At 45.0% G+C, this 26,646-nt stretch overlaps 1 protein-coding gene and 1 non-coding gene across 2 annotated transcripts in view; both read left to right on the top strand.

Annotated features, from left to right (window-relative positions):
* The first annotated feature begins 1,268 nt into the window (after nt 1–1,268).
* TRNAL-AAG lies at nt 1,269–1,350 on the top strand. Its single transcript has one exon. It is a non-coding gene; the product is annotated as a tRNA-Leu (tRNA).
* A 4,846-nt stretch (nt 1,351–6,196) lies between these two features.
* Nucleotides 6,197–26,646, top strand: part of PIGT (phosphatidylinositol glycan anchor biosynthesis class T) — a 35,613-nt gene continuing 15,163 nt past the window's right edge. Inside the window, exons 1-13 of the mRNA XM_018555349.1 lie at nt 6,197–6,404; nt 6,848–7,025; nt 8,843–8,970; nt 10,672–10,772; nt 10,850–10,936; nt 12,315–12,402; nt 12,820–12,917; nt 14,059–14,227; nt 14,623–14,823; nt 15,333–15,498; nt 17,436–17,519; nt 17,875–18,142; nt 23,286–23,293. Coding sequence (XP_018410851.1) covers nt 6,221–6,404; nt 6,848–7,025; nt 8,843–8,970; nt 10,672–10,772; nt 10,850–10,936; nt 12,315–12,402; nt 12,820–12,917; nt 14,059–14,227; nt 14,623–14,823; nt 15,333–15,498; nt 17,436–17,519; nt 17,875–18,127 — 1,737 coding nt within the window. The 5' untranslated portion in view covers nt 6,197–6,220 and the 3' untranslated portion in view covers nt 18,128–18,142; nt 23,286–23,293. The remainder of the gene's footprint in view (nt 6,405–6,847; nt 7,026–8,842; nt 8,971–10,671; nt 10,773–10,849; nt 10,937–12,314; nt 12,403–12,819; nt 12,918–14,058; nt 14,228–14,622; nt 14,824–15,332; nt 15,499–17,435; nt 17,520–17,874; nt 18,143–23,285; nt 23,294–26,646) is intronic.

Genomic DNA, 26,646 nt, shown 5'->3' with positions numbered 1-26,646 from the left:
TGTGCAGGCCACCCCGATTTAGTCTTTACTCTTATAGCTGGGAGATCCCCCCTTTCTATGGTCACTGTAACCAGAAATCAAACATTTCCCAGCTGTTAGCAGATGGGAAGGAAATAGGCAACCACACCTTAACCAACTTTCTTCTACTGTTGGAGCCACTTGAGGCTCTAATCTTGAACTAGCTGCACATTTTTGAAGCATGCCACGACCTCATGAAGTCATTCCCTGTAGTGTAGAATATGCCTCTCCACCTCCTAATTACAGGGGTGCCCATACTCCAGCCCTCCAGCTGTGGTGGAACTACAAATCCCATGAGGCATTGCAAGATTCTCACAGCCACGACTCCGGAGAGAGATGCATCATTGGATTTGTAGTTTCACCACAGCTGGAGGGCCGGAGTTTGGCTACCCCTGTTCTAATACATAACCCAAGCCTACCTAAGGGGAGCATGGTTGCATGGTCTAAGGTGCTGGTCTAAAGTTCCAGTCTTTTTGGTGCCTTTCTTCAACAGATTACATGTCTCTGAAGAGTCTTCCGCAGTTTGCTGGTGTTCGATGCCCAACACAAGGGAATCGCACAGCATAGTTACCTTTGGTTTAGCAACATTAGGAAATGCTTTCAAAGGAAGAGAAATCTTAAACAGGGGATATCTGTTACAATCAAAACTATACTGTGTATGAGGGTGTTTCCCCCACAATGGCCTGATCACACATATGGCCCATATAATGATTGAACCTGCCACCTCAATGCTATTAGCATCATGCCGTAACCAACTGAGCTATCCAGCAAACACTATTATATGATAGGGTTGTGACAATCTCAGCCACTCGAGGCTCTAATGTCAGCCTAGCTGCAGGCGTTCCAAGTGTGCTATATATGGCCAATGCCTCATCAAGCCTTTCCCCGTAGAACATGCCGCTCCACCTTCTAATGCACAGTGCATGCTCTCGCAAGGGTCACATAGCCGAGAGGTCTACAATGCTCTTTGTTGTTTGCCCAACATAATGTTCTCCTCAATCAGAGCCTTGGAGGGCAGAGTATTAAACCCGAAAGAGCCCAATAACCTGCCGTTATTAGCACCACACTCTAACCAACCGGCCATTCCTTTTTGGGGGCTAGGGTGGTGGCAATCTCAGCCACTCAAAGCTCTAATCTCAACCCGGCTGGAGGAATTTGAAGCGTGCCATGTATGTCCGCAGCCTCATCAAACCATTCCCTGTAGAACATGCCTCGCCACTTTTTAATGCACAGAACAAACTGAGAGACAGGGTAGCATGGCCGAGCGGTCTAAGGCGCTGGATTAAGGCTCCAGTCTGTTCGGGGGCGTGGGTTCGAATCCCACTGCTGCCAAGTTGTTTTTACAAAGGTCTTTCCTAAATGGCACGGACATCTCTGAAGTTCCTTCGGCGCTTTGCTGGAGTCTGATACCCAACACACTGGAATCTCACAGGATAGTTACTTCTCTGGTTTAGCAACATTAGCAAATGCTTGCCCTGGCACCGTTCTGATTGGATTATGTTCATCTGAATAAGGTGCTTGCAAGTTTTAACACTTCCAGCCGAGGAGTATAGGAATTTCCACCGTGCCGTATTGTGTGGGGATGGTGACCGTGATTTCAGCTTTATAAGCACTATGCTTTAAATAGGGGACACCCTGGGAAAGAGGGTATGCAAGCTCATGTTTGGGAGAGAGGGGCTGTGTTCTCCTTTTTATGTCCCCAAAATGTGTTGGCAGTTCCTACCTAAGACTGTAAGGTCCCATTCACACAGGGACACCTGGGATCAGGGGCCGGGTGTCACCCAGAGCGGATACCGGGGGACACCCCGCCCTGATTGCATGCATGATGACGTCATCGCGCATGCGCGGTCATCCTATTGCTAGCTGCCTGCGGCCATCTTGGTGATGGACCCCGGCAGAGAGAGGAGAGGACGTTCACCCGTGGGAATAAGTTATGCCAATGGGTCCCCTCCTCTCTCCTGAAACTGTCGGCCTCTCTGTCCATGACTGAGTGCCCGACTTTTCAGAAGGGGTGATACCAAAATGACTGTCAGTCATTTTGGTGTCACCCCCTGAAATGGTTTCACCCGGGTGCCGTCCGCACCCCCTTGTGACGTCACTGCCTTTGAATCCTGCCGCAGGAATCTGTAGGGTCAATGGGACCTTAGTTTGTTGTTCATCTGTATGATTTTAAAAAGAAATTCTAAAAATTTAAATATTTTGATTTCTTTTGTGAACAAGCACCATGCATTGTATCGGACTTGTCATTTTAGAGTTATCATAAAGGGTACAAATTATTATTTTTATTGGTATTCATATAGCGCCACCAATTGTACGCAGCACTTTACATACCACACATTCACATCAGTCCCTGCCCTCGTGGAGCTTACAATCTAAGGCCCCCATACCTCACATGCATACATACACAGACTCATGGATACAGCAGTCAGTTATGCCACCAGCATGTCTTTGTAGTGTTTGGGAGGGAAGCATGATACCTGGAGGAAACCCACACAAGCACAGGGAGAACATGCAAACTCCATGCAGATAGTGACCTGACTGGGATTAGAACTGAGGATCCCCCAGTGCTGCAAGGTGGAAGCGTTAACAGGATTAAAGTGATATTCAAGTCAAGTTTAAAAGACGTGAGGGGGGACCTGGAGAGGTGGTCTTCATACAATCTTTCATGGTATGGGAAAATAAATGCTATCAAGATGACCCTGCTTTCTCGTCTGCTATACCTCTCTAGGGCCCTCCCTATCCACGTCCTTAGATCCGAACTGGCTTCCGTTCAGGCTATTTTAATGAAATTTATATGGGGGGGAAGGGGTCACCGTCTACCTAGAGTCACACTATATAGCGCCAGAGAGTCTGGGGGGTTAGGGGTCCCAAATATATATAATTATTATCGGGCCGCACGGATAGCTCAGCTATCTGCTATTTATGTAGCGGAGGAACCACCAGATTGGGCTCTCATGGAATCCAAGGCAGCTAGAGATCTGCCTCTAGACTTATTGAAATGGTTACCTTCAAGATTACGCCCTTCTATTATGGCCCCGACTCTTTCTAACTTTGGCGAGTATACTCCAAGACAAAATGGAACAGTTTGAGCTTACCTGGGCACCGTGGGCGGCATATGTAAATCCTGTAGGAGTATGAGAGGAAGGGAGCGAAGGCGAGCCCTAGCCCACCCCGACCAGAAACATTTTAATATGTTCAAAATTAAAACCTATTGCAACAGATGCTATATAACCACATTGTTCTTTTTTTTTGTTGTTTTTTTGTTGTTGTTGTTGTTTTTGCTTTTTGTTGTTTTTTTGTTTTTTTTATTATGTTTTTAGGTTTTGTAAGGCAGTCTCAGGTCGATGATACACTATAATAGGGATAACCTAGTAATCTGGTCTCGACTGTTCTTACACAAGCTTCTGGTAAGAATAGTCGACAAGTCCCTGGGTTTTTGACCATCGGTCGAGTGATTGCTAAACCCCAAGATAACAAGATGGGACGTAGGTATTTCTTCAGGGGGTAAAATGGGAATAGTTCCGCTAAGGCCGAAGTTTGGAGCGGGAAGCTGGGCAGGGGGCCAGCTTGAGCCGAAATTAAAAACGGTAGGCTTGTGTCGACAATTGAGACCAGATACTAGAGATGGAAAAATAAGGAATCCCGAAGACTGTCTTTTTGTTTTATGTTGTTCTGTTACATTGTAGTATGTTGATGGTCATTGTATATGCCTCAATGAAAATAATAAAAACTTTTGAATGCAAGTTTAAAAGACGCTGATGATGCAACCAAATTGGTATATGTCCCCCGAATGTGCTGCAAAGTGTCCCTCTTTCTCATTTTGGAAAGCTCGGAGCTATGATGAGTACAAATCATTCTACTTAAAATGTAATGCAACGTTCACCTTTAAAGTAATATTCAAGTCGAAAGGTTTTTAAGCTATTTCAAATGCTGAAGAAATCACTTACAATGGATGGTGCTCCTTGATGTTTATAAGTTTTAGTTTCCTGCAGAATCAGTTGGTCTCCTGAGCACTGGTTCTGATATCCTGTATTAGGGTGACTCCTTTCCATTGTAGGGTCCTATCCAGAGGCGTAACTAGTGATCTCAGGGCCCCCCCAAAAAAAAATTAGATACATTTATTTCAAAAAACAAACAAAATTTTTTTAGAAAAAAAACACACACTCTTCTTTTCCATGTCTCCAGCTCCCCATTATCTCCCCTTCATATCCCCAGCTTTCCGCTCCCGGACCCCACACTCTTCTTTTCCATGTCTCCAGCTCCCCATTATCTCCCCCTTCATATCCCCAGCTTTCCGCTCTCGGACCCCACACTCTTCTCTTCCATGTCCCAGCTCCCTATAGCTCCCCCTTCGTGTCTGCAGCAGGCCTCTCTTACCAATGCAGCTCTCTATTCTGCAGCGTTGTGTGATAAGGGGGCGGGGATAACCCGCTTCCCACACATTGGCTGCTGCGCCAGCTGGATCATACTTCACGCTGCGCCCGGAACAAGGTGAGGGGCGCACTGTTAAACACGTAGGGCCCAGGACAGGAGGAAGAAGTCCCGGTACCCACATTAACAGTTACCGGGATATTAAATATCCTGACAATCAGCGTTTACCAGGGGCCCCTTCCTCCTGTCCTAGGCCACCTCCAAGTGGCGGAACTCCAGGGCCCGGTCGCAGCTGCGACCCTGCTAGTTCCGCCACTGGTCCTATAGAACCACCCTTGTGTGTGCTAGTATGCTGTGTGTGTGTCTCCACAAAGACACAGGCGCAGCATAACAATCCAATCCCCTCCTCCTCTCATCCTCCCTTCTCTAAGGCCCCATTCACACCAGTGCAGTTGCGGATCAGCGTGGTTTCTGTGCGGATTTTAGGAGGGCGGTTTTGGGTGTTTTAAATTAAATTTCAGCGCTAAAGCGCAATTAAGAATGCCCCAAACCCACTGAACAATGTGGTTCCATTAAAAGCAGTATGGAAACAGCACGGCATAAAAGGGTCAGGGAGCAATTCGGGCGGGAGGCGGTTCGGATCACGCGGAGCAATAAGGGAGGTGCTTGTAGTGACAGCAACGGATGGCGCTGTGCGTTCCAAGTCACAAAGAAAAAACGGGTCACCAGCACTCCCTATAATGATGAAGGAATCAATGTATTTTATCTACATAGTGTCACATACAGCCAATGTTTCTGGGCCACGCAGGGTGCCTTCCTCAAGGCCATTGGCTGGTATAAGATCAGCATTGTAATAGGAATATATACTGGAGTTGTTTTTGATAATGCAATCAGAGCTTACTTGAAGAAATCCCTTTTATGTAGTGAGTGCCGCCTTCCATCTGCCCATCACTTCCATCACCTTCCTGGATTCCAAGTGTGCTTTGCATCTCTTTTCCTGTTGCTTGGTGTGATGCAATCTCCATTTCTCAAAGCTACATATCCCATCATGCATTGCTTCCAGCCAGCAATGATGATGTTACATTGGTCAGACGTTGAGTTGTAGAAGGCAGGCTCTGTGAGAGTGGTGACACAGGTTAGTGCATATTCACAGGGCTGAGTGAAATGGTGTCAGTGCATTGAGGAAGTACATCCTATGGGCATCTTCAATAAGTAAGTTTACAAACTTCTAGATTGATATGGATATTAAGAGTGGGGCACAACGTATCATGCCTCTGCCTCTGGGAGTCATGCCTGTGTCTGTAAGAGTCTTGCAATGCCTCATGGGACTTGTAGTTTTACCACAGCTTTTGTGCTGAGGTTGCCTACCCCTTTTAGCTTTATTTTGGGTTGTTAGTGACAGGGTCACTTTAACGTGTGACAGCTGCAGTGTAAGGACACTGAGAGCGATTTGGGGTTCCTGGGGCCCAGGTAAAACAAAGAATTATCCCTACCAAATGCTTCTAGTTCTTTCTACAGCTCCAATTAGATCGTCCAATTCATGCTTTCTGGTGTGTGGAGGGTTGTAAATAACATGACAGGTCCGCTTTGATATAAAAAAAAAAAGGGACGCTCAAGTATGCGCATGCGTAGATCTCTGGGGCCTGATCCCTTTCTGTGATTCTGATTGGTTGTCTCTGACGCGCTGTGATTCGTGATAATGGTGCTAGATTTCATTTTCCCCGCCCTTCCTTTTTATGTCATTGGCTGTATGTGAAAATCGAAAGGTGATTGGCCGGGTGAAGGAGTTGGTAGGAGAAGGCGGAAGAGCCTGGTGACCGGCGGGTGAAAGATGGCCGGTGTGTGGGTGGTGTTGGTGTGTGCGGTGCTGGTGTCCGGGGCCGCCGGGACGGAGGAGGCGAAGGCCGGAGATTCCTTCCAAGAGGAGCTGCTGCTCACCCCGCTGCGCTCCGGAGATATCGCCGCTACCTTCCAGTTCCGGACCCGCCTGGACTCCGACCTGAGGAGGGAGAGAGGTGAGCGAGTCCGGCCTGGCGATCCGAGCACACTGACAGCATCACCTTCATACTGTACACTGACATCACCGCTGTACTGTACCCTGATATCATAACCATTGCTGTACTGTACACTGACATCACTGCTGTACACTGACATCACTGCCACTGTACACTATCATAACCACTGCTGTACTGTACACTGACTATCATTGCTGTACTGTACAGGGGTAGACAACCTCAGTACTCCCATTATGCCTCTGGGAGTCATGTCTGTGGTTGTCTTGCAATGCCTCCTGGGACTTGTAGTCGCTGAACATCTGGAGTGCCGAGGTTGCCCACCATTGTTATAGAATGACCTCTGAACCTGCTTGTGTACACCCTGTGTGATTAAACCGCTGAGTATTGGGTGTCCTTCATTCTATTGGTGATTTATCTGATGACACTCTCTTTATGTCTCCCAGTTTCTCACTACAGATTATTTCCCAAAGTTCTGGGTCAAGTCATCTCCAAGTACTCCATCCAGGAGCTGCACCTCTCCTTCACTCAGGGATTCTGGCGCACCAGATCATGGGGTCAGCCTCTCCTGCAAGCGCCCGCCGGGGCTGAACTCTGGGTTTGGTTCCAGGACACCGTCACAGAGTAAGACATTGTTCCTGAATCCAGACGGGGAGATTTATTGGTGTGAATGGTTTTAAGTGACACTAAACTCCGGAGGTAAATCCTAAAATTACATTCAAGTACCCGAACTATTAACAAAAGTGTATCTTATTTGTGTATCACTCGGCTGTAATTCCTCCAATCATCTCTGAATTGGTGCTGACACTGTCCTTCCTTCTGGAGGGGGGCTACTTTGTTCCCCATGGTGCCTGTGTGTGTTGTAAAGTAGTCACCACTCCAAGCTCACTCCTGTGATGGACTACAACCTCATGTTTAGTTTACCATTCTGTATTGCGATTTTAGTCTATCACAGGAGTGAGCTTGGAGTGGTGATTACTTTACAACACACGCAGGGTCCATGGGGAACAAAAGTAGCCCCCCTCCAGAAGGGACAGTGTCAGCACCAATTCAGAGATGATTTGAGGATCCCCAACCAAGTGAGACACAAATAAGATACATTTTTGTTAATAGTTAAGGGACTAAAATGCATTTTTAAGATTTAACTTCTGAGTTTAATGTCAATTAAAAGGGCCCACACATAAGGAGTGATGTAAACAAGTATGGTGCCCCATTATGATTCGGTCATTCACATTTTGGAGGTGGGAAGACGCATACGTTATCTGCCCTGTTAGGCAATTGACAGGGCAGCAGCCTGAGGGGAGGGGTTAGGAGGAGGAGAGGGTGAGAGGCTCTCAGCTCTGACTCCCAAATGCAGAATAATCTTCAGACTCAGTAAGCAAAGCTAAATAAGAGACCAGGTGTAATTTAAGATTCAGCATTTCAATTCATTCATAAACTCATAGACCCCAGGGGGATCATTAAGGAGTTTTTAAAACTGGCAGTTGGAGGCGGGCTTCCCAGTCATGTGACCACAGCAATCACATGATCAGGAGCCTGTCCCAGCGGCTCCTGATTGTGAAAAATGACTAGAAGCTGTTGGTGACAGCTCATTCTGGAAGCACGTCGGTCAGCACTGAACAGCGGAGCTGGCTGATGCATATATGCAAGGACTACCCACCAAGCTGCTACATATGAGAACAGCTGGTGGACAGCTTTTTTTGGGGGGGGTTCCCCCCATTCTTCCAGGACAGCCCATGAGAGGCTCCACCTCCAGACAGGAAACACATTACACATACAGAAGAAATTACCGTCCTCCAGGAATCTCCTCAGTGTATATAGTGTTTCCTCTGTTCAAAGTAGACGGGTTACCGTTGGAGGGCTGTGATGGTTCCCCACCGTTCTCTCCCATCTCTGTTCCCCGGGACCCCTCCGTGGTACGGGCAGGAGGCGGCCTTTGGCGCTTCCGCCTGGCCTGACCATGTGATGTACAACATCACTGCTGTGCACTCCAAGCTTCAATCTCTCTTTGAAAGTGTGTGTGTGCATATGTACACACACTATGTGATATTTCTCTCATGCAGAACGTGCTTGTTGATCCTCCCAGCTAATATTTTATTTATTACAGGTATTTATATAGTGCAGACAAACACAGCACTTTACATAGATCTCTTCCTGTACTGCACTCTTATCAGCATTGTTCCCGGCATGTCCCCTTCCTCCTAGGGATGGGGAGGTGTTTTATTGTCCTGTCATAGGGTGTCCTACTTCCTAAAAGATAGTGATTATAGGGTATTGCCACCTTAGGACAGCCAACTACTGGCAGGATCACCAGGTATTGGGAGGGGTGGGGGGGTAAGAAAAATAAATGCAGCCACCACATGTAAGGACCGGTAAGCTGTGATATTTTTAGTTCTTGGGTTTTAATACACTTTAAGCGTGCCGCATGTTCATTTTTGCAGCGTCGATAAAAGCTGGAAGGAGCTGACTAACATCCTGTCAGGGATTTTCTGCGCATCACTAAACTTCATTGACTCGACTAACACAGTGACTCCAACTGCATCTTTCAAGCCCCTGGGATTAGCCAACGGTCAGTGTACAAGTCTTCTCCATTTACACCTCTCCATTTCTATCCATTATCTCTTACTGCTAACATGTGGATGCTTTTTTTTTTTGTTTCAAAATATAAATCAATTATTTAATGGTTGATACAAACTGCTAGTGAAAGAAGGGCAAAGAAAGGTGGTTCCAAGAAAATCTGTTTCTGCTATTTTATTCAGAACTCCCAGAGGAAATGTCACTTTTCTACAGCCACCCGGGAGAGGGGGCAGCCATTGTGTGTCACTGTCATGCAGACATATTGCTTTAGGTTACATGTCTTGTGCAAGGACAAATTACGACATTAATGTATTCAGCTTTAATAGTAACAGGGTTATCTATCTATATCTATCTATCTATCTATCGGAGTGGCGGGTTACAGCAAAACAACGCTGAATTTGCATGTTTTTCTTATGCAGCGAACAATGAAAGACGGGATTAAAAAATAACTATCCGTAGAAGCGTACGGATCAACCATGACTGAGGTAGTATTGGAGACCTCCTGTACAGCCTGGGCCTAGAATCCAAGCAGGCTCCTTCAAATATGTTGCAGTAATACTCATTACCACAACATACTGCACTGCATTGCAGTGCCATTTATTTTGAATAGCACCCCAGGGTTCACCAAAAGCACCTACATTGCAGTACGCCAGAACAAATGGGAACACCCCAACATGCTTTTTGGTGCACTACATCAGCAAAAATAGCGCAGGTCTGATTTTAGGTCTGTTGAGGCCATTCCAATAAATGGCCTGCCGCAATGCACACACCACAATCGACCGGATAGGGTACTTTCCTTCTGAATGGAATTATCTACATCTCCATGCTTTGATGCAGTGTGCTTTGTTACAATCGTACTAGCAGCTTTCTTGGTGAGTTTTCCTTAAAACTGTCTGTTACAGAAAATCAAGCATATACAACCAATGTATGTTCAAGGCAGACAATGCGCGTTTTATCCTGCGCTTTTAACAAAACGTAAATAAACCTATAAAACTTCTGCCCAGTTCCTGTTTCCATTTAAAGCTGGGGAATGGCCCTGAAGCACACACCACACACCACACACCTCTCTCATTAAGACCTGGAACAGAGGAATAAGGTGTAATACTTGCCTTATTCCTCCCTCCAGCAGGCTTCCTCCATCTGTGTGACTGGTCCCCCTTTTCTAAGATGCTCCGGCTGGTGGTCTCATGCTGACGTCAAGTACAGTGCAGGGCCAGCAGTCCTGCGAGGATGGCGAGGGACCGTCCACAACCTGGAGCATCGGAGAGAAGAGGAAAGCACCTGAGTGAGGATTGAGGTATTGCATCTTCTTCCTCTACCCCTAGACGTAAAAAGTGTTAACCCCGCAGTGTGGGGAGGCCCCCCTACAAGGCTAATTTAGCTTTTTGCAGTCATGGATTTCAGCCTTACAAATAGCATACTTATAACAACAAAATGTGCACCACATTAAAAAGCACTTTCTAATTTGGAATCCATTTGAAGAATATGAATACATACAGACACAACAGGGACCCTTAAAGTTGGCTGCGTTAGACCTGTTTTAGTCTGGAGCAAGTTCAGGTGTAAAGAAGGAAGTGGGGCGGGCAGTAATGTGCTTGCTCTTGATCACTTGCAAACAGCTTGAATTGGGGTAATATAGAAAAGAAATGTGTAGTTTAGTTGGATTGTTCACACAATTCTTTATCCCCTACAGTGACCGATCACTACCTGTTGCGATACGCCACTCTGCCCAGAGAAATTGTATGTACAGAGAATCTCACCCCATGGAAGAAGCTGCTACCTTGTGGCTCCAAGGTACCGTGTCAGTCTTTCTGTTACTTTGTCGTAGTTTGGTCTAGAATGTCTTTTCATTTCCTCTATTATCTACACAGGTGGGCCTGGCCTCCCTATTAGAGGCAGAACGTCTGTATTACAGCAGCTACCACTCCCAGTCGGTGCACATCAGGCCTATTTGTAGGGTAAGAGTTGGTTATGCACACTACACTCTTAAAGCTGAAATAAATCCTGCTATGCCTTTGTAGCTGAAGATGGTGCCACCTTTTGCTTCATTCGCACTATACTGTGGATGTGCATTTAGGGATTCCTGCAGCAGTAACCTACAAATTCATGTGGCAGGAATCCTAAATCTTCTGTTTAGAAGCAGCCTCTGTCACCCTTTCACGTTAATGATCGGATGACAGCAGCCGCATTTGAAAGTGGCAGTTCGCCAGCACTCCATATGTGATATGACTACTTTCGGTTAGGAGTAGATTCTGTTCCTAACCCCATGCAATCATATTACCCGTGGAGTGCGACACCTTGATGCCCTGATACTTAAAACCACAGAATACAAAGAGGGTGTACTTTCTTTTTCACACGACTGTACATGTTTTTTGCCTTTTTGCCCCATATCCAAAGAACATTGCCCTAAAACCCAATCTGCCTAGGCCTAACCCAACAATGTATTCCCTCCAGAGCACCAAACTCCTGCTCCAGCCTGGAGAGAGGTCAGGCCATACAGAAAAGTAGGATCTGTGCAGTGTATGTCATAAGGTGAAGAGGTGATTATCACTATGCTGGCCTTGGGCAAGCGGCCCACTGTAAAGAGCGGTTTCTATACTAGAGGAAACCACTTCTGTTAACTGTTTTTTTGTGGTGGTGTGGGTCTGGGTTTTAACAAAAGAACTATGGCGTAACCTTTTTTTTATCCCATAGTTCTCTTTAGGGTCACGGGAGGACATATACTAATGTCCTCCCGTGACCCAGAACTCAGTATATTGCAAGCTATATACTGAGAGCATCACAGTTGGAACGGATCCTTACAATACTGTCGATCCGCCCAGCTGGCTGACAGCTAGCGCTGCCTATCTAGAGGCAGAGCCAGCTGTGCCCGCCCCTTACCCCATCTGTTCCTCCAGTCAGCGCTGGAGGATCGGAGGGGGGAATCCCTGCGGGGAGAGGTGACTGACCATCACTGCTCTCTGCAGGGAGATGATCGGGAAGTGAGCGAGCGACGGTATGTGTTCGGTTGCTTTCCGATTAGTAGAGCCAACGTGTGACAGTTTCATTGTCACAGGTCAGCTTTTAACTGTAAGTGTAAATCACTCACCTCATAGTTATCATTTTAAGTTAATTGTAAGTTTCCTTTTATAAAAAAAATAAAACCTCAAAAGAGGGGGAGACCTCTCATACTTACCGGGTAGATATACCTGGAAAATCCGAAGTTGAGGTTTACTGCTTCACAAGGTCTAAAGACCCGCAGAGGGGATTCTGAATGCCATCTACCCGCAGAAATATCCATTTTGGGTGGGCTGATTCTTTTAGTCCATGTCTTATAAACAATATCATATATTTCAGGACCCGGACTGCACAAAAGTTTCGTGGGAGCTCCGTCAATCCTTAACAGTGGTGTTTGACATGTATACCAACGGACAAGGGAAAAGAGGTTTGTTCTGATTTATTAATTGGTCTATTCTTTGTGAAAAGAGATTTACTTATCACCCTCCTTGGTGTTGAAGCATATTTAAATCTAAGAACAAAATATATATTGCAGTTTCCAGTCCTTAGATGTGGTTAGCTACATTAGGATCACCAGATGAAAAAAGCCCGAAAAGAAAACTATCAGTAGTGCACTTCCCGTCCTAGTCTGACAACGCTCATTTACTGGACTGTATCTATGGAAGAGCAGCGTTGTCGCCCAAGGATGTTCTCCTGATTTGGACTGCAAACACTTGTGCCTCCTTTACACCATATCATTTCTAATCTGTAGAGATTATAGCTGATTGTCAGTGCTGCCTCCATACAAGGCTCCTATGTGTCAGTGTAGTAGTGAAGGTTCAAGCATATTATTTTTGTCTTTTAGACTGGTCTATATTTAAGATGTTTGCTCGAACGGTAACAGAGCCTTGTCCCCTTGCAACACGAAGCAAGATCTTTGTGGATTCATCTGGATATAATAAGGTAAAACAATATAAAATAGTAGTTAAGCGTGCCATACATGTAAAGATTGGGGATCTCCCATTGCCAGCTATTGTATACTGATTGCTGGTGCCCGCTGCTGTTAGAACAGCCAAAAAGTGACTGTAGCTGATGAACTGCAGTCACTACTTGGCTGACTTTTTTTCTGCCCAGCTCCTTTGATTTTCTCAATCACAGTTTGCCAAGCTGGGTGACTTCAGCAGGGACACCAACTGCTCGAATTGTGGCCAATTCACAGGAATTGGATGAAATTCATGCGGTTTATGGCCAGCTTTGGACTTACAACTGTAAGCAAGGGCTCCATTCTAAAAAAAGTTAGAGAGACGCTATCACTTCCCCATTCAGGACAAAGTGAAAGTGCCTCCTTATAGCTCCTCTATCAGACACTTGTACTTATTTGCACCCTCATTGCCTCCCCTGTTTAAAAGGCCAGGCCCAATGTGTTGTTGTTAGCAGACTCTTTTACTCTGAATGGGCAGGTAACAGAATCTCTTAAAAGCCAACCTGGCATGTCACCAAATATTTCTAAGTAATATAACCTCAAAAAGCAGACGCCAAAAGTTGTCAGTTCCTAATGCTAGTTAGAAATACTTTTTCCTGGCAAAGGGGTGAGGGCGGTCATGGTATAGCAGTCATTGACTTCATAAGATAAAGCTTTGGTCCTTTTCACCACACGATCCAGTATGGACTTTTCAGTAGCCAGTAGAGAGGTACCGAGACAGAGTGTGAGTCTTGGTGTGCTTTGTGTATTTCTCCCAGATCTGTGCCACTTTTCAGCTGTGCAGGAGCTTCCTGTAATAAAGACCGCTCACTGCTGCTCTCTACTTGTGCAAGGAGACCCGGTCTTGTCTCCGATTTCCTCCTGTAGTTTTCTGCAGGCAGCCTGTAGTAGGAGGGGCCTGCTGGGTCCCTCCCGCAGCTCTGCTCTTTGCACAGGTTATGTTCAGCACAGTGTTCATGTCACAGCTACTTTTAAAAGGGACAAATCATGATTGCAAAGGCATTTGGTGCACATTAAGTGGATTTTATATTCTTTGTGGTTAATAAGGTATACAGTTAAAGGAACATTCTGTCTGGGGATCAGCTTTAATTATTCATGTTGCTTTCTATTTGTACATTATAGGAGCTTGACCTGTTTGAGGTGACTCCTACCTCATCTTTGGATGTACAGGTTCCGGTCCACGGTGATCGGAGAGTGTACACAGTGTATGACCTTCTAGAACCTGACTTCTTCAATACTTCCAGAAACCTGAATGTGGCACTGAGGTGGAAGGGGGGCTCTGCTGACTCGGGTGAGTTCTGGTGGCAGAAAGGAACATTTCAAATGAGCTATTTGTAAACTTTTTTGCTAATACACAACATTATTAAACAGTATAGGTTATAAATAGGGATACACCGATACCGTTTTTTCAGTATAGAGTACCAATATTGTTTTTTTTTGGTACTCTCCGATACCAGAAGTCCCATTAAGGAAGCTGTCTCCATGCTCCCTCGTCACCAGGTGCATCCATTTTTCATGCCTCAGCGGTATAGGGATCTACTGAAATAGTTTTTGTTTGTTGTAATAGAATTTGTTATAGGTTTTTCTAAAATGAGAAGGAAGTGATAGCACGCTGGTATTTTAGATAAAAATGTTACTTTGTTGTGTTTCCTTGTAAAGAATTTCCTATATTTCTTTCCCTCACAGGCCAGCCACGGCCCCCTGTCTTTCATGCTGAACGCTATGTGAGTGGTTACGGTCTTCAAACCGGCGTGATTAACACCATGATTTACAACAACCACCCATACCGAGCATTCCCTGTGATGATACTGGAGACTGTTCCATGGTACCTCCGACTGTATGTCCACACACTGACCATCATCACTAAGGGCAAGGACAACAAGCCGAGTGAGTGTTTGAGAAGTTCGCCAATAGCATTGATCAGGTGTCTACAGTGTAGTTATAGATTGTAGTTGGGTGACCTAGGAGTTATTACATTTGTTCACAGTGGTCATTTGAGCTCAAGCAACATGAATGGTATCTGCTGTGTAGATGTTTGAATTTGGTTTAAATGGGTCTGTGGCAGTTCAATAGTCTAATGTGCAAGAGTTCAGCCAATTGAGGCCTAAGCTGTCTATGGGGTATGCTGTCCCAAGGGAATACAGTCCTAAAACCCCAGTGTGTGTCATTTTAGTCACTGGCGTAAAACACCGTCACCATGCCCATGCAAGGTAATGAAATTCGACTTTTTGCACACAGTGTGTATGTAAGGAACGAGCTAGGGGTAAATAATTGGCCAGCAGATGTTAGAATGTGGAAATTCCATGTAGCTATGTCACTGCAAATGTTTGTCTTTCTCTTTAAAGTATCGTGTTTTACCATCTTCTGTGATCACAAAATGATTATTGTACATGTAGGTTTTATTCACTATCTGCCTGCCAAGGATCGCCAGCGGCCCCATCTTCTAGAGATGTTAATTCAGCTGCCACCTAACTCCATCACAAAGATTAGCATCCAGTTCGAGAGGGCATTACTGAAGTGGACAGAGTACCCCCCGGACCCAAACCATGGATTCTACATCAGGTGATCTAAAATATTCTCTGCAGATCTTTATGTGGAGGAAGGACTGCTGTTTGTTTTTATTTGTATTCTGACCAGAAGAAAATCTTAACAGTTTATTCCTGAAACCTGCAAGGTTACTATACTATAGTACTATAAAGCTATTAGGTAACATATACACTTTCGGCAGCATGGAGCTGGCTTCCCGGGCCAATCAGGAAGCCGGGCAGCGTGTAATGACTCTCTGCCCGGCTTCCTGATACCGGAAGTATCGGGCTAGGCATCGGAGCATTAGGGCGAGTATGAGTACTCGCCCAAATACTTGGCATTGGCACCGATACTAGTATCGGTGCATCCCTAATGTTAATAAACCTCAAACCTGTATATTTAAGAAGGTAACAGTGAGGTTTTGGCTTTCTTAGGAGAATATCTGGGGGTGCACAATTATTGGGCAACTATTAGTGTGCAGGATTATTGGGCAACTAAATGGAAAACGAAAATGTTCCCATCTCACTTGTTTATTTTCATCTGTTAAAGTGAGAATAATAAACAAACAACTCAAAATTTACAAATAAACATTTCTGACATTTTAAACAAAACCATTGACCAATATAGCCCCCCCCCCCCCCCCTTCTTTTCAATGACAGTCATCAGCCTTCCATCCATGGAGTTTGTCAGTTTCTTCATCTGTTGACCAAGTTTTTGTGCAGCAGCAACCACGGCCTCCCAGACACTGTTCAGAGAGGTTTAGTGTTTTCCTTCACCGTAAATCTCCCATTTAAGAATGGCCCACAAATTCTCACTAGGGTTTAGGTCAGGGAAAGAAGGGGGCCATGTCATTATTTCATCTTTAAGCCCTTTATTGGCTAGCCATGCAGTGGAGTACTTTGATGCATGCGATGGAGCATTGTCCTGCATACATATCATGGTCTTCTTGAAAGATGCAGACTTTTTCCTCTACCACTGCTTGAAGAAAGTGTCTTCTAAAAACTGGCAGTAGGTTTGGGAGTTGATTTTGAGTCCATCTTCAACCCGAAAAGGTCCAACTGGCTGGTCTTTATTAATACCAGCCCACCTCCACCTTGCTGGCGTCTAATTCGAAGTGGAGCTCTGTGCCCGTTACTGATCCAGCCACGGGCCCATCAAGAGTCACTCATCAGTCCATAAAACCTTTGAGAAATCTGTCTTCAGATATTTCTTGGCCCCGTCTTGGCGTTTCAATTTATGTGTCTTGTTCAGTGGTGGTCTGGTTTCAGCCTCCCTTACCTTGGCCATGTCTCTGGGCACTGACACCTTGTACTTCTGGGCACTCCAGGTAGGTTGCAGTTCTGGAATATGACAGCACTGGAGGATGATGGGTTCCTGGGAGTTTCATGGACAGGATCGAGAAGTGAGCGAACGCCGGTATGTGTTCGCTCACCTCCCGATCTGCTGAGCCGACCTGTGACAGTCTCATTGTCACAGGTCGGCTAGAACTATGAGGATGAGTGAAAAGCACTCACCGCATAGTTCTCCTTTTTAAATCTCTTTGTTTTTTTTGTTTTTTTTTTGGCCCATTTTGCCTGAGAAAAGAAGCTGCCTAATTATTGTGCACACCTTGATATAGAGTGTTGATCTCCTAAGGCCACACCCTCCCTCATTACTTTGTACGCTATAACCCTCATCCCTCAACAGTATGTTGGAAATCATTATATTCCCCCATCCATTCTAACCAGCGTGGATAGAGGAGTCCCCAATGCCGACTATTGTACTCAGCAGCCACTGCTCAACTCCTGAAATGTGCCTGTTTCTGATTGGATGTAGTCACTGTTAAGGGAATAGTTTTCACCCAAAAGTCGAAAAATTGGCTTTAGTCCAAGCAGGTGGTGCTGACAGGGCCACTTACCGCTTCCATTTTGAGCTATAGGTGGGCAGCTTTAATTATGATGGTCATTTCTTTTTTCTTTTGTATCTTATTTTAGCCCTTCTGTCCTGAGTGTGCTCATCCCTAGTGTGATGAACCTGAAAACAGATGAGCTGGAGGAAAGCCCACTTTTTTCCACGCTGTAAGTATTTCACCTCATTTATTACTCCCTAGACAAAATTAGATGTTAACACTTTTTTTTTTTTAAATTCAAACCGGTTTTATTTATTAATTTCATTAACATAGTGGTGAGGGGAAAGGAGTAATCGGGGAAAGGCAAGGTTCCACTAGATTGTAAGCTCTCACGAGCAGGGCACTCCTACCTCCTGTACTGAAATTGTATTGTTCATTGTATTGTTTCCCTCAGTTTTGTAAAGCACTGCCCAAACTGTTGGCACTATACAAGTCCTGTATAATAATAATAATAATATGCACATATATATAGGCCTAAGTAGCCTAATAAACTGTGCACTTAATAGTTTCCTTTTGTCTGCCAGATTTCCATCATCTGACGGTTCCAGTTATTTCATGCGGTTGTACACAGAGCCTCTCCTAGTGAATCTACCTACTCCTGATTTCAGCATGCCTTACAATGTCATCTGCCTGACGTGCACCGTGGTGGCTGTGGGCTACGGGTCTTTCTACAATCTTCTCACAAGGACTTTCCAGGTGGAGGACAGTAAGCAGGGAGGACTGGTGAAGAAGATTGCAAACCTAATTCGCAGGTTGCGCGGTGTGCCTCCTCTGTGAACATAGAGCTGCTCATGCAGGGGACTTACTCTGGGTTCATCCTGTGGACTTGGGAATTGTTGACCATTAGTTCCATCCTGGTAAATCAAAATGGTTTAAGCAACCGAAAGTGCAACAAAAAAAACGAAGCACCTGGATCACACTGGAGACTTCTCAATGACACAGTTCTGTGATGAGGAAGTTTTACTAAAAAACTGATTGCGGTTTTTGCAACAAATGTCATTTCCTGAAGAGGTCACAGGGTCAGTAATAATCAGACACAAGCAGGCAAAGCCACAGTTGTATGTGACTATAGCGGGTCCCCTTCTCTGCAGGATGCGACGGCTGTCATTTTTGTAAAGCCTAGCTACCAGTCGTAGGTAGTAATGGTTATTCCGCATCATGTAGTGCCTAAAGAGACAGTCACAGGATGGGGCAAACTGCTGCAGGTATTAAGTGCAGGCACCCACAACACTCTCCGATAATTTCCTCTTGGGTAAAAATCTCAGGCCTTTCTCCCAGTCAAAGTTCAGAATTTCCTTCTAAAGCTTACCAGACACTTTTTGCCTATTGCACTTTTCTTTTGGCTAGTGAGGTTGCCTGTCTTAATGATGAACTAGCAAAAATGTGTGTGGGTGAGGCACTCAGTTACACTTACCTGTAAATGATGGAGGTTTGTTGGAATTGCCTGAGATTCATCCTGATGGGAGATTGGGGGTGGTGCTGCAGGTATGTGCACCTCAGGTGCCTTCACTTCATTGGTGCAGCAGTTTGCCTCCATTCCACCTCCTGTGTTTTAATATCTCTTTATAACTTCAATTGTAGTGTGATATGTGGCAGCACGGCAGTGGGCTTAAACACTGAGCTGATTATATATATATATATATATATCGGTCAGCATGCCTAGCAACAAGTGAAGCCGGGTTCCTAGGCAATCAGGAAGCTGGGTGGCATGTCCTGACCCGCCTCCTGGATTCCTGGTTGTCTAGGAAGCCAGGCTGCCTAGCATCAAGTAACTCCGGCTTCCTAGGAAATCAGGAAGCTGGGCAACTGGTCATGAACCACCGCCCAACTTCCCGATAATCTGGGCACACGGCACCGGTACGGCATCGGCGAATACCGGAAGGAAAAAAATATCAGTACTCGATACCGAAAAACCGGTATTGGTGTATTCCTAGTATTTATGTACTTACTACTTATTTTGTATCAAAAGTGGATTGCACTGCTTTGTCTATTTATTTGGGGTTTTTCTTTCCTTTTTTTTTTTTTTTTGGTTTTTTGGTTTTTCTCCTTTTTCTTTCTCTTGTAAAGAATCAGAGACTTTTGTGTTTTAGAACTACTATCTCCTATTTAAGATGAAGTTGTAACTGAGAAGAAATGTTCTTCTATACACACACTTTCTGCCCATAATGCTACTAAAGAAAAAAATAGTTAATTAAAGTTTAAAAAAAATAAGAGAGACTGGTGACCATGAAGTTCAACCTCTCGCAACAACTTTTTTTGAAAATAAATAATTCCATTGTTTGAAAGGAACTAGCCGGCCTCATAGGCTTGTATTGTGATGACAAATTCCATTGAAATAATGCGTAGGAACTGGAAGCCTTACAGATCCCCCTTGCTCAGGGATTTCAGAGAGCTGTATCTGAGAAAGGACAGCGTGGAGGTAAGTGTCACAGAGTGCCATTCATACTTCTGTGCTGTCACTGCACAAAGTGCTAGGAGACTTACTGTGTACGTATTAGGGATGTCCCGATACCACTTTTTTAAGACCAAGTACAAGTACTGTCCCTCATGTACTTGCTAATACCAATAGATAGACCCACTATTCAAAAAAAAAAAGAGGTGGGGCAATGAATGAATGGAGCCATATGAGCAAAACAAGGTTTTACCTAATAAACATGATTGACACTAAAAGCATTAACATTCTTCTCTTGGGATGATTTATGGTTTTCTATGTGATTTCAAAATAAATTGATTTCTTCTTGAATAAATAGAATCCTTTCAATTAAATCTGACCCCAAAAACAGTAATTACGAACAAAAAAAAATATGTATGTTGGCGAACGTTCCAGAGCCTTGGGCAGTTTATTAAACGCATGTCAGCGTGGACACTTTTCCCCACAGCACTTTACTGAGAGCACTGTGCCATTTACATCAGTTCCTGCACCCAAAGGGGCTTACACCTACCACAATCACACAGACAATTAGTCCAGAAGTGGGGTTTACTTACCCATATGTTTTTGGATTGTTGAAGGTAAGTGGGATATTCAGAGGTAAAGTGGATGTACTTTTGACTGAGTGACATTTAATTTGGTAATCCAGTGTATCATAAACCATTGCGTTTCTTTCCTGTCTATTGAGGGACACATGAAGTCTAAAGTCTTTGGGTTATACTGTCGCCTACAAGTGTATAGGCTTGGAGACCAGCTGTGGACGCACGCTGTCAGAAGAAATGGTGACGAGTTGTTTCACCTATACCGCTTGCCTTTCCCATATAACAATTGCGCCTACCGGTACTTGGATGCCCCCAGGACTTAAACTATATGTTCTGATCAGATGCTACCAGAGGTATGGACCAAAGTAGAAAGAGACTACCAGAGAGTAATCGGGGACAAGCTGAGGTCAAAGGCTGGCAAGGGTAATCCGGGCACAGGTTAAGGTCACGGCTGGCAAAGGGTAATTGGGCACAAGCTGAGGTCAGGGCTGGCAGAAAGCAAAGCGTTAATCCAGGGACAGGCCAAGGTCAGAACCGAAGACAAACAAGATTTGCAGGAACAGAGCACAGCTTGTATAGCAAGAACAATCACAAGCACTGGGTAACAGGCTGATGATGCTTAAATAAGGCGCCACCAGCAACAAGGCCAATCCCAGAGCAGGACGTGTGTGGTTAGATTTAATTAAGCCACCACTGACTCGACTAGTACTGCAGCCAGCAAGACACAGGATCATTAACCCTCACCAGTCAGGGCTGCAGTCAGCAATACAGGCTGCCTGACCATAGGACACTGGTAAAGGAAAACAAACTGTAGGCCAGCCCAGAATATAACCCCCTCCTACTACCATCAATGCTTTGGTTTTTTGATAGTGTCCCAGAAGGATGAATGTCTTTTCTCAGCTCTGCAGAGTTAAAGTGACATTAAACCCTCAGATTTTTTAACATAAAACAATACTGTAATCCATGGTAGTTTCCCTTCTCTTTGCTGCTCTTCCTTTTAAATCCGTATCTCTTCTCATGTTGGGCAGAACTTCTGTTTTGCAGCAGACTGCCTTGTCTCTGGAATGGATACATGGTGTCTGTGTATGGGTTTGTATAGGTTCACAACCTGAGCCAGCACTACAGGAAGAGGCACTCAGCTGCAAAGGAAAGTTCTCCCCAAGCATGAGAAGACATGAGGATTTAAAAGGAAGAGCAGCAAAGAGAAGGGAAACTACCATGGATTACAGTAAGGCACACATTACAGTATTGGTATATGTTAAAAAATCTGAGGGTTTAATGTCACTTTAAGATTTTTGCCTACTTTTTGTAGCTACTTTTGAGCTTTTTTTTTTTTCTCAATCAAGATTGGTTTCAATGTAGCTGCAGGAGGTCTCTTCATTTTCTTGCAGCTACCTGGTACAGTTATCCTTGGCTCCAACTTTTGGTCTATGGTTGCTCCCCGCTGGTTTGGACATTTGGAGTGAGCCTGAAAGTGACCCTTGGGCTCTGGACACTGCTTGAGTGCTTTCCATACTAGTTCTGGCTAAGTAAGCTGCTGAGCGCTTTCCAGGTTCAGAGGTGGTCGCATTGCCTTTGTGCTTGCTCCGACTCTGAAGACTCAGTTTTGTGAGTGGGACAGTTTGGCCATTTCTTTCTGCCACAATGCATTGAGTAAGCATCTTCCTGCTGCTGCTCTTTCTACGTGGGCCGTGTGGAACTACGATCCTGGATCTGTTCCTAGTGCCTGCCTGCAGTGACGCTTGGTCACCTCCACTCACTTTCACACAACAGTCTTCTCTGTCCACTACTAGCTGGCCGGGTTCTGTGTCAATTGGTACCTTTCAGCTGTGGATCTGGTCATCTCTCACCTTAAGAGGGTCTTTACTCTACTCTTCTCTGGTTGAGGATGTCCCTTTATGTAAGGAACCCTACTGGCAGTTTTTAGGGTCATGTTCCCTGCCACCCAGGTCTGGTGGTAGTTCTCTTATGCTAGATTATGGCTACTGGGTTACACTTTTTAAGCAGGATATGATATTAACCCACAGATCATCAATTTGTATGGACTTGCTGTCTTGCATTGATCCTCTGTTAGTGCACTTGCTCTGGGGCTGATGTGCTGGAATGTGGAAATTGCTTACTAGAAGCATTTATTCATCATGGCCTATAAGGCATGAAGTTTGTTTGGGTCTATGTTGGATGCTATCCACCTTCCCCAGCAGAAGAGGTTTAAGGAGCAGGCTCACAAGTCCTCTACTACATTTCAGAAGCATCCTTTACACTTCACTTCACCCTCAGCTTCCACATCAAGACTTCCTCCCTTCGCTTGGCTCTACTTCCACCTATCAAGACCTGGCTTTCCAAGTATGCCAAATCAATCAACACATCCTCCTCAGCATGAAGGTACGCCCTCACTTTTCAGAGTGGGGCTATGGCTACGGGCCTTTACAGGCACTTTGATGTCATGCATTCCTGTTGCTTAGGTGCAAGAAGTGGTGTCCCGGGGTTAAAAGTTGAGCTTAGTTCGCTGCCTCCTCCCTCGCTTTCTCACTTCTTAGCGCCTGATCAATCTCCATCACTCGTTCTCTGGACTCTTGGAACAAGGGGTCATCTGACCAGTTCCTGCTGCAGGGTGCTTTCAGGGTTTTTACTTTAGTTTATTCACTGTTCCCAAGACCAAAGAGGGCATTCACCTCACTCTGCACCTCATAGTCTTTAATGTTTACATTTGCATCCAAAAATTCCGGATGGTATTGATGAGATACATATTATTGCCTTTCTGGATCAAGGGGAATTTCTGGTCTGGATGCTTACTTGCATGTACCCAACATGGCACAGCGCTTCCTGTGCTTTGTGGTAGGGCCCCTGCCCTACTATTTGGCCTGCCCCCTGAACTTCGAGGGTACTTCAAGGTGATGGCTCTAGTGATCGCTCATAGGCTCTTAAGGTATCCCAATTGTGGTCTACTTTCCATTTGCAGCCAGCACATTGAGCGTTGGGATCAGGGCTGCCATTAGAAATCATAGGGCCTCATACAGCCTACAAGGTCAACACCCCCCCCCCCCCACCACTCTGCCCCCCCCCCCCCCCCAACGGCCCCCCCCCCCCCCCCCCCCTCCAAGCTGTCAATGGCATGCTGGTATTTGTGGCCCTCCCACAGTCTCACCCTACAGAGAACACTAAGTCAGTCACATTAGTATTTGTACAGAGGAGCTTACACTCTAATGTAGAATGGCACCGGCTATAGGTGGACTACAAATCCCAGCAATACATTATACAGCGATGCAGAACAGTATATGAATTGGACTCAGGACTTAGTAACACACTGGGCTCTGGACTTAGGAAAGCACTGGACCCGGAACTTAGTAATGCACTATGCTCTGGACTTGGGAAAGCACTGGACTCGGGAATAAGTAACACTCTGGACTTAGTAACGCTCTGGACTTAGTAACGCACTGGACTCAGGACTTAGTAATGCACTGGACTCAGGACTTAGTAATGCACTGGACTCAGGACTTAGTAACGCACTGGACTCTGGACTTAGTAGCGCTCTGGATTCAGGACCCACCTGAGGCCCCACAGAGGCCACCTGCTGGGGTCCCTTTCCCTTTCCATGCTCCTTACCTGCCGCTGCTGGGGCCTGGCCTCCACCTACTCCCCTGTCACCTCAGCCACGTCATCCCTGGTAGGGGCCTGGGCCCCTGACATGGGTATTGGCTGTACCCCCCTGATGGCAGCCCTGGTTGGGATGCCCATTTGTACTCTCTGCATGTGAAAGAGTAATAACATAGAACAGTTGGGAGACGAGGTCACCCTAAAACAGGAAGTATCTGAACAATGACCACTGTGGCAGAATCATCAGGTATGTCTTTAATAAAACTTTCCAATTTAGATTAAATGTGACCTGTGAAAAACTATATGATATTTTATTGCTTGTGTGTATGTATACAGTACTTTAAAGTACACATTGACCTAAGAAAACAAAGGTACTTAATATTGATGATATATTAATCTAAAAACAACATTAAAACCTATAATTGTACAAAATAAAAAACCTAAAATGTAATTGAGCCTCAGCTATAGGTTTCCTTTCAAGGCTCTTTACCCAGAACATGGGTTTGAAAACCAGACACTAGATGGCAGTGAAGAATTGGGGTTTAAATTAATTTAACCGAGGTGACTAAATACATCTTGAAGATTCCACCACCAGACTAATGAGGATCCTCTTGGGCAGAGGTTCTTAACCTTTCCATAATTACCCAATAGATTGCCCAGGATGTCTCGTCTCTATACCTCCTTTACCAGAATGTCAAAATCATTATCATCACCAGTTCTATTCGGTAACAACATGACTTCAGAAGATGTCAACAGCTTGGATTTATTCTACATCTAGATAACTAGGAACAAAACTGAAAGAATACCATAACTAAGGATTTTGTCATATTCATATACAAGTGGCAAATCACACACACACAATTTAGCTATTTCTTCTGTCGTTTTTTGAGCAATCAAAGCATGGAACCTTGACATTGAAAATTGATGTCACTTGCAGGTCATTTGCCACGTCAAGTCAATTTCTTCACTTTGGTTTCAGGTTTAATAATTCAGAAAATCCTGTTTCCTTTTTTGGTTATTATTCAGAGATCCAGTGCCATAGCCCCATCATTTGGTTCCTATACTGTCAAGAAGTATGGGTACCTATTAGTGATGTTCCGATACCCGATAACGTCTGGGCACGTCTGGCGAGCGCATTATTAAACAAATGAGGAGCACGGACGGCTGACATACCGGCTATTGGATATCTTAAATTGCAATAGCCAATAGCAGGCTGGCTATTGCACCCGCCCACTGCCTGCTGTCAATCAGCAGAGAGGACCTGATGGAGAAATTTCTCCTTCAGTTCCCTCCTTTGCTGATTGACAGCAGGCAGTGGGCGGGTGCAATAGCCAGCCTGCTATTGGCTATTGCACTTTAAAATATCCAATAGCAGACTGACTGTTGCTCCCAGCCACTACCTGTTGTATATACATTCAGCTGCCTCAGCAGCTGAATCCAGTGAAGTGGAAAGGTGACACTAGGGGTCTAAAAGACCCCTAATGTCGCCTTAAAGAGAATATGTCACCTCCAATGCACGCAGCCCTGGTGAGAAACTGCCCTAAAATCATTAGTCTGTATTGTTTTAGAAAAAATGTCCCTTTAAGAAAAAGTATCGGTAATTGGTATCGACAAGTACAAGAGGGACAGTACTTGTACTTGGTTTTGAAAAATTGGTATCGGCACATCCCTAGTACCATGGTTAAAAACCCAATGCCCTGGAGAAGATGGGTCAACTTTTTGTGACAACAGAGCAGTGTAGAGGGTACGGTAGGGAGTTTAAAAATCTTTTCAAGTATTTCTTGATTTTCTAGGGAGAAAAGGTCATTGTATGTACATTCAGCATTGATCCATCTATGGGCTGAATTGTGGTGTGAGTCATGTGAGGGATAGGCAGAGGTCTCACTGCTTTACGTTTCCAGCTAGACGATTATGAATCTTTGGTCATCCCAAGGCTTCAAGCTTGTACACCTCGGTGACTATTACATCTGTCTTTCTTTCATAGCTTTCCGTGACATATTAAATCCTCTGTTCACCTCTATGGATGGTTCCATACATGTACAGTCAGCAGCTCGACCAACCCCCCCGGGGGGCACACAGCCACCCATACATCAAGTATCCAGTATGCCATCCAGCCTGTTCTCATTGTTGCTGCCCCTGTGGTGGACGACTAGTGTACTGTGTAATAACAGTCCGACTAGCCTGACCCTACACCTTGAACCAAATTGCTAGCAATAATTTGATGGGTTTCCCTACAACGGGAGGAACAGTCTGCAGGAGCCAGAGCACTGCACCCCCAATCTACTGACCACGGTTCCAATACCTTACTGGCTCCTATGCACAAAAATAATAAATACACATTTTGTCTCATGAAAAAATGTGCAATTATTATTTTTCTGCAAAAGTTGGAATTTCCCTTTAAATAGCCTCCTGGCCTGTTTTAAAAATTAAACAACTTTGGCTGCAATATTCACGTTCAAAGCCAGAGCTGCCCCCCACAGAAGTTCTTCTTGGCCACAAGCTGTCTCCTGTCCTCTGGGTTGAATGACACCCGGAGTCCCTCTACTGGGAAGATTGAGGGCACAGTATACTGGTGCAGAGAGCAGTGCTGAAGTGATTATATCAGCTCCATTCTCTGCATCTGTAAGCACCACCCATCCTAAAGAAGTGGAAAAGACTGGCCTGAAGACTTCAGAAAACGTAAGTGAAAAAATATTTTTTTAAAACCCTGGGGGACCTTTGTTGGGGGGTTG

Source organism: Nanorana parkeri, unplaced genomic scaffold (assembly GCF_000935625.1).
Source record: "Nanorana parkeri isolate BGI_ZX_2015 unplaced genomic scaffold, ASM93562v1 scaffold193, whole genome shotgun sequence".
NCBI classification, from domain to species: domain Eukaryota; kingdom Metazoa; phylum Chordata; class Amphibia; order Anura; family Dicroglossidae; genus Nanorana; species Nanorana parkeri.
Note: the sequence above shows the minus strand (reverse complement) of the source record. Positions and strands in the feature narration are given on the sequence as shown.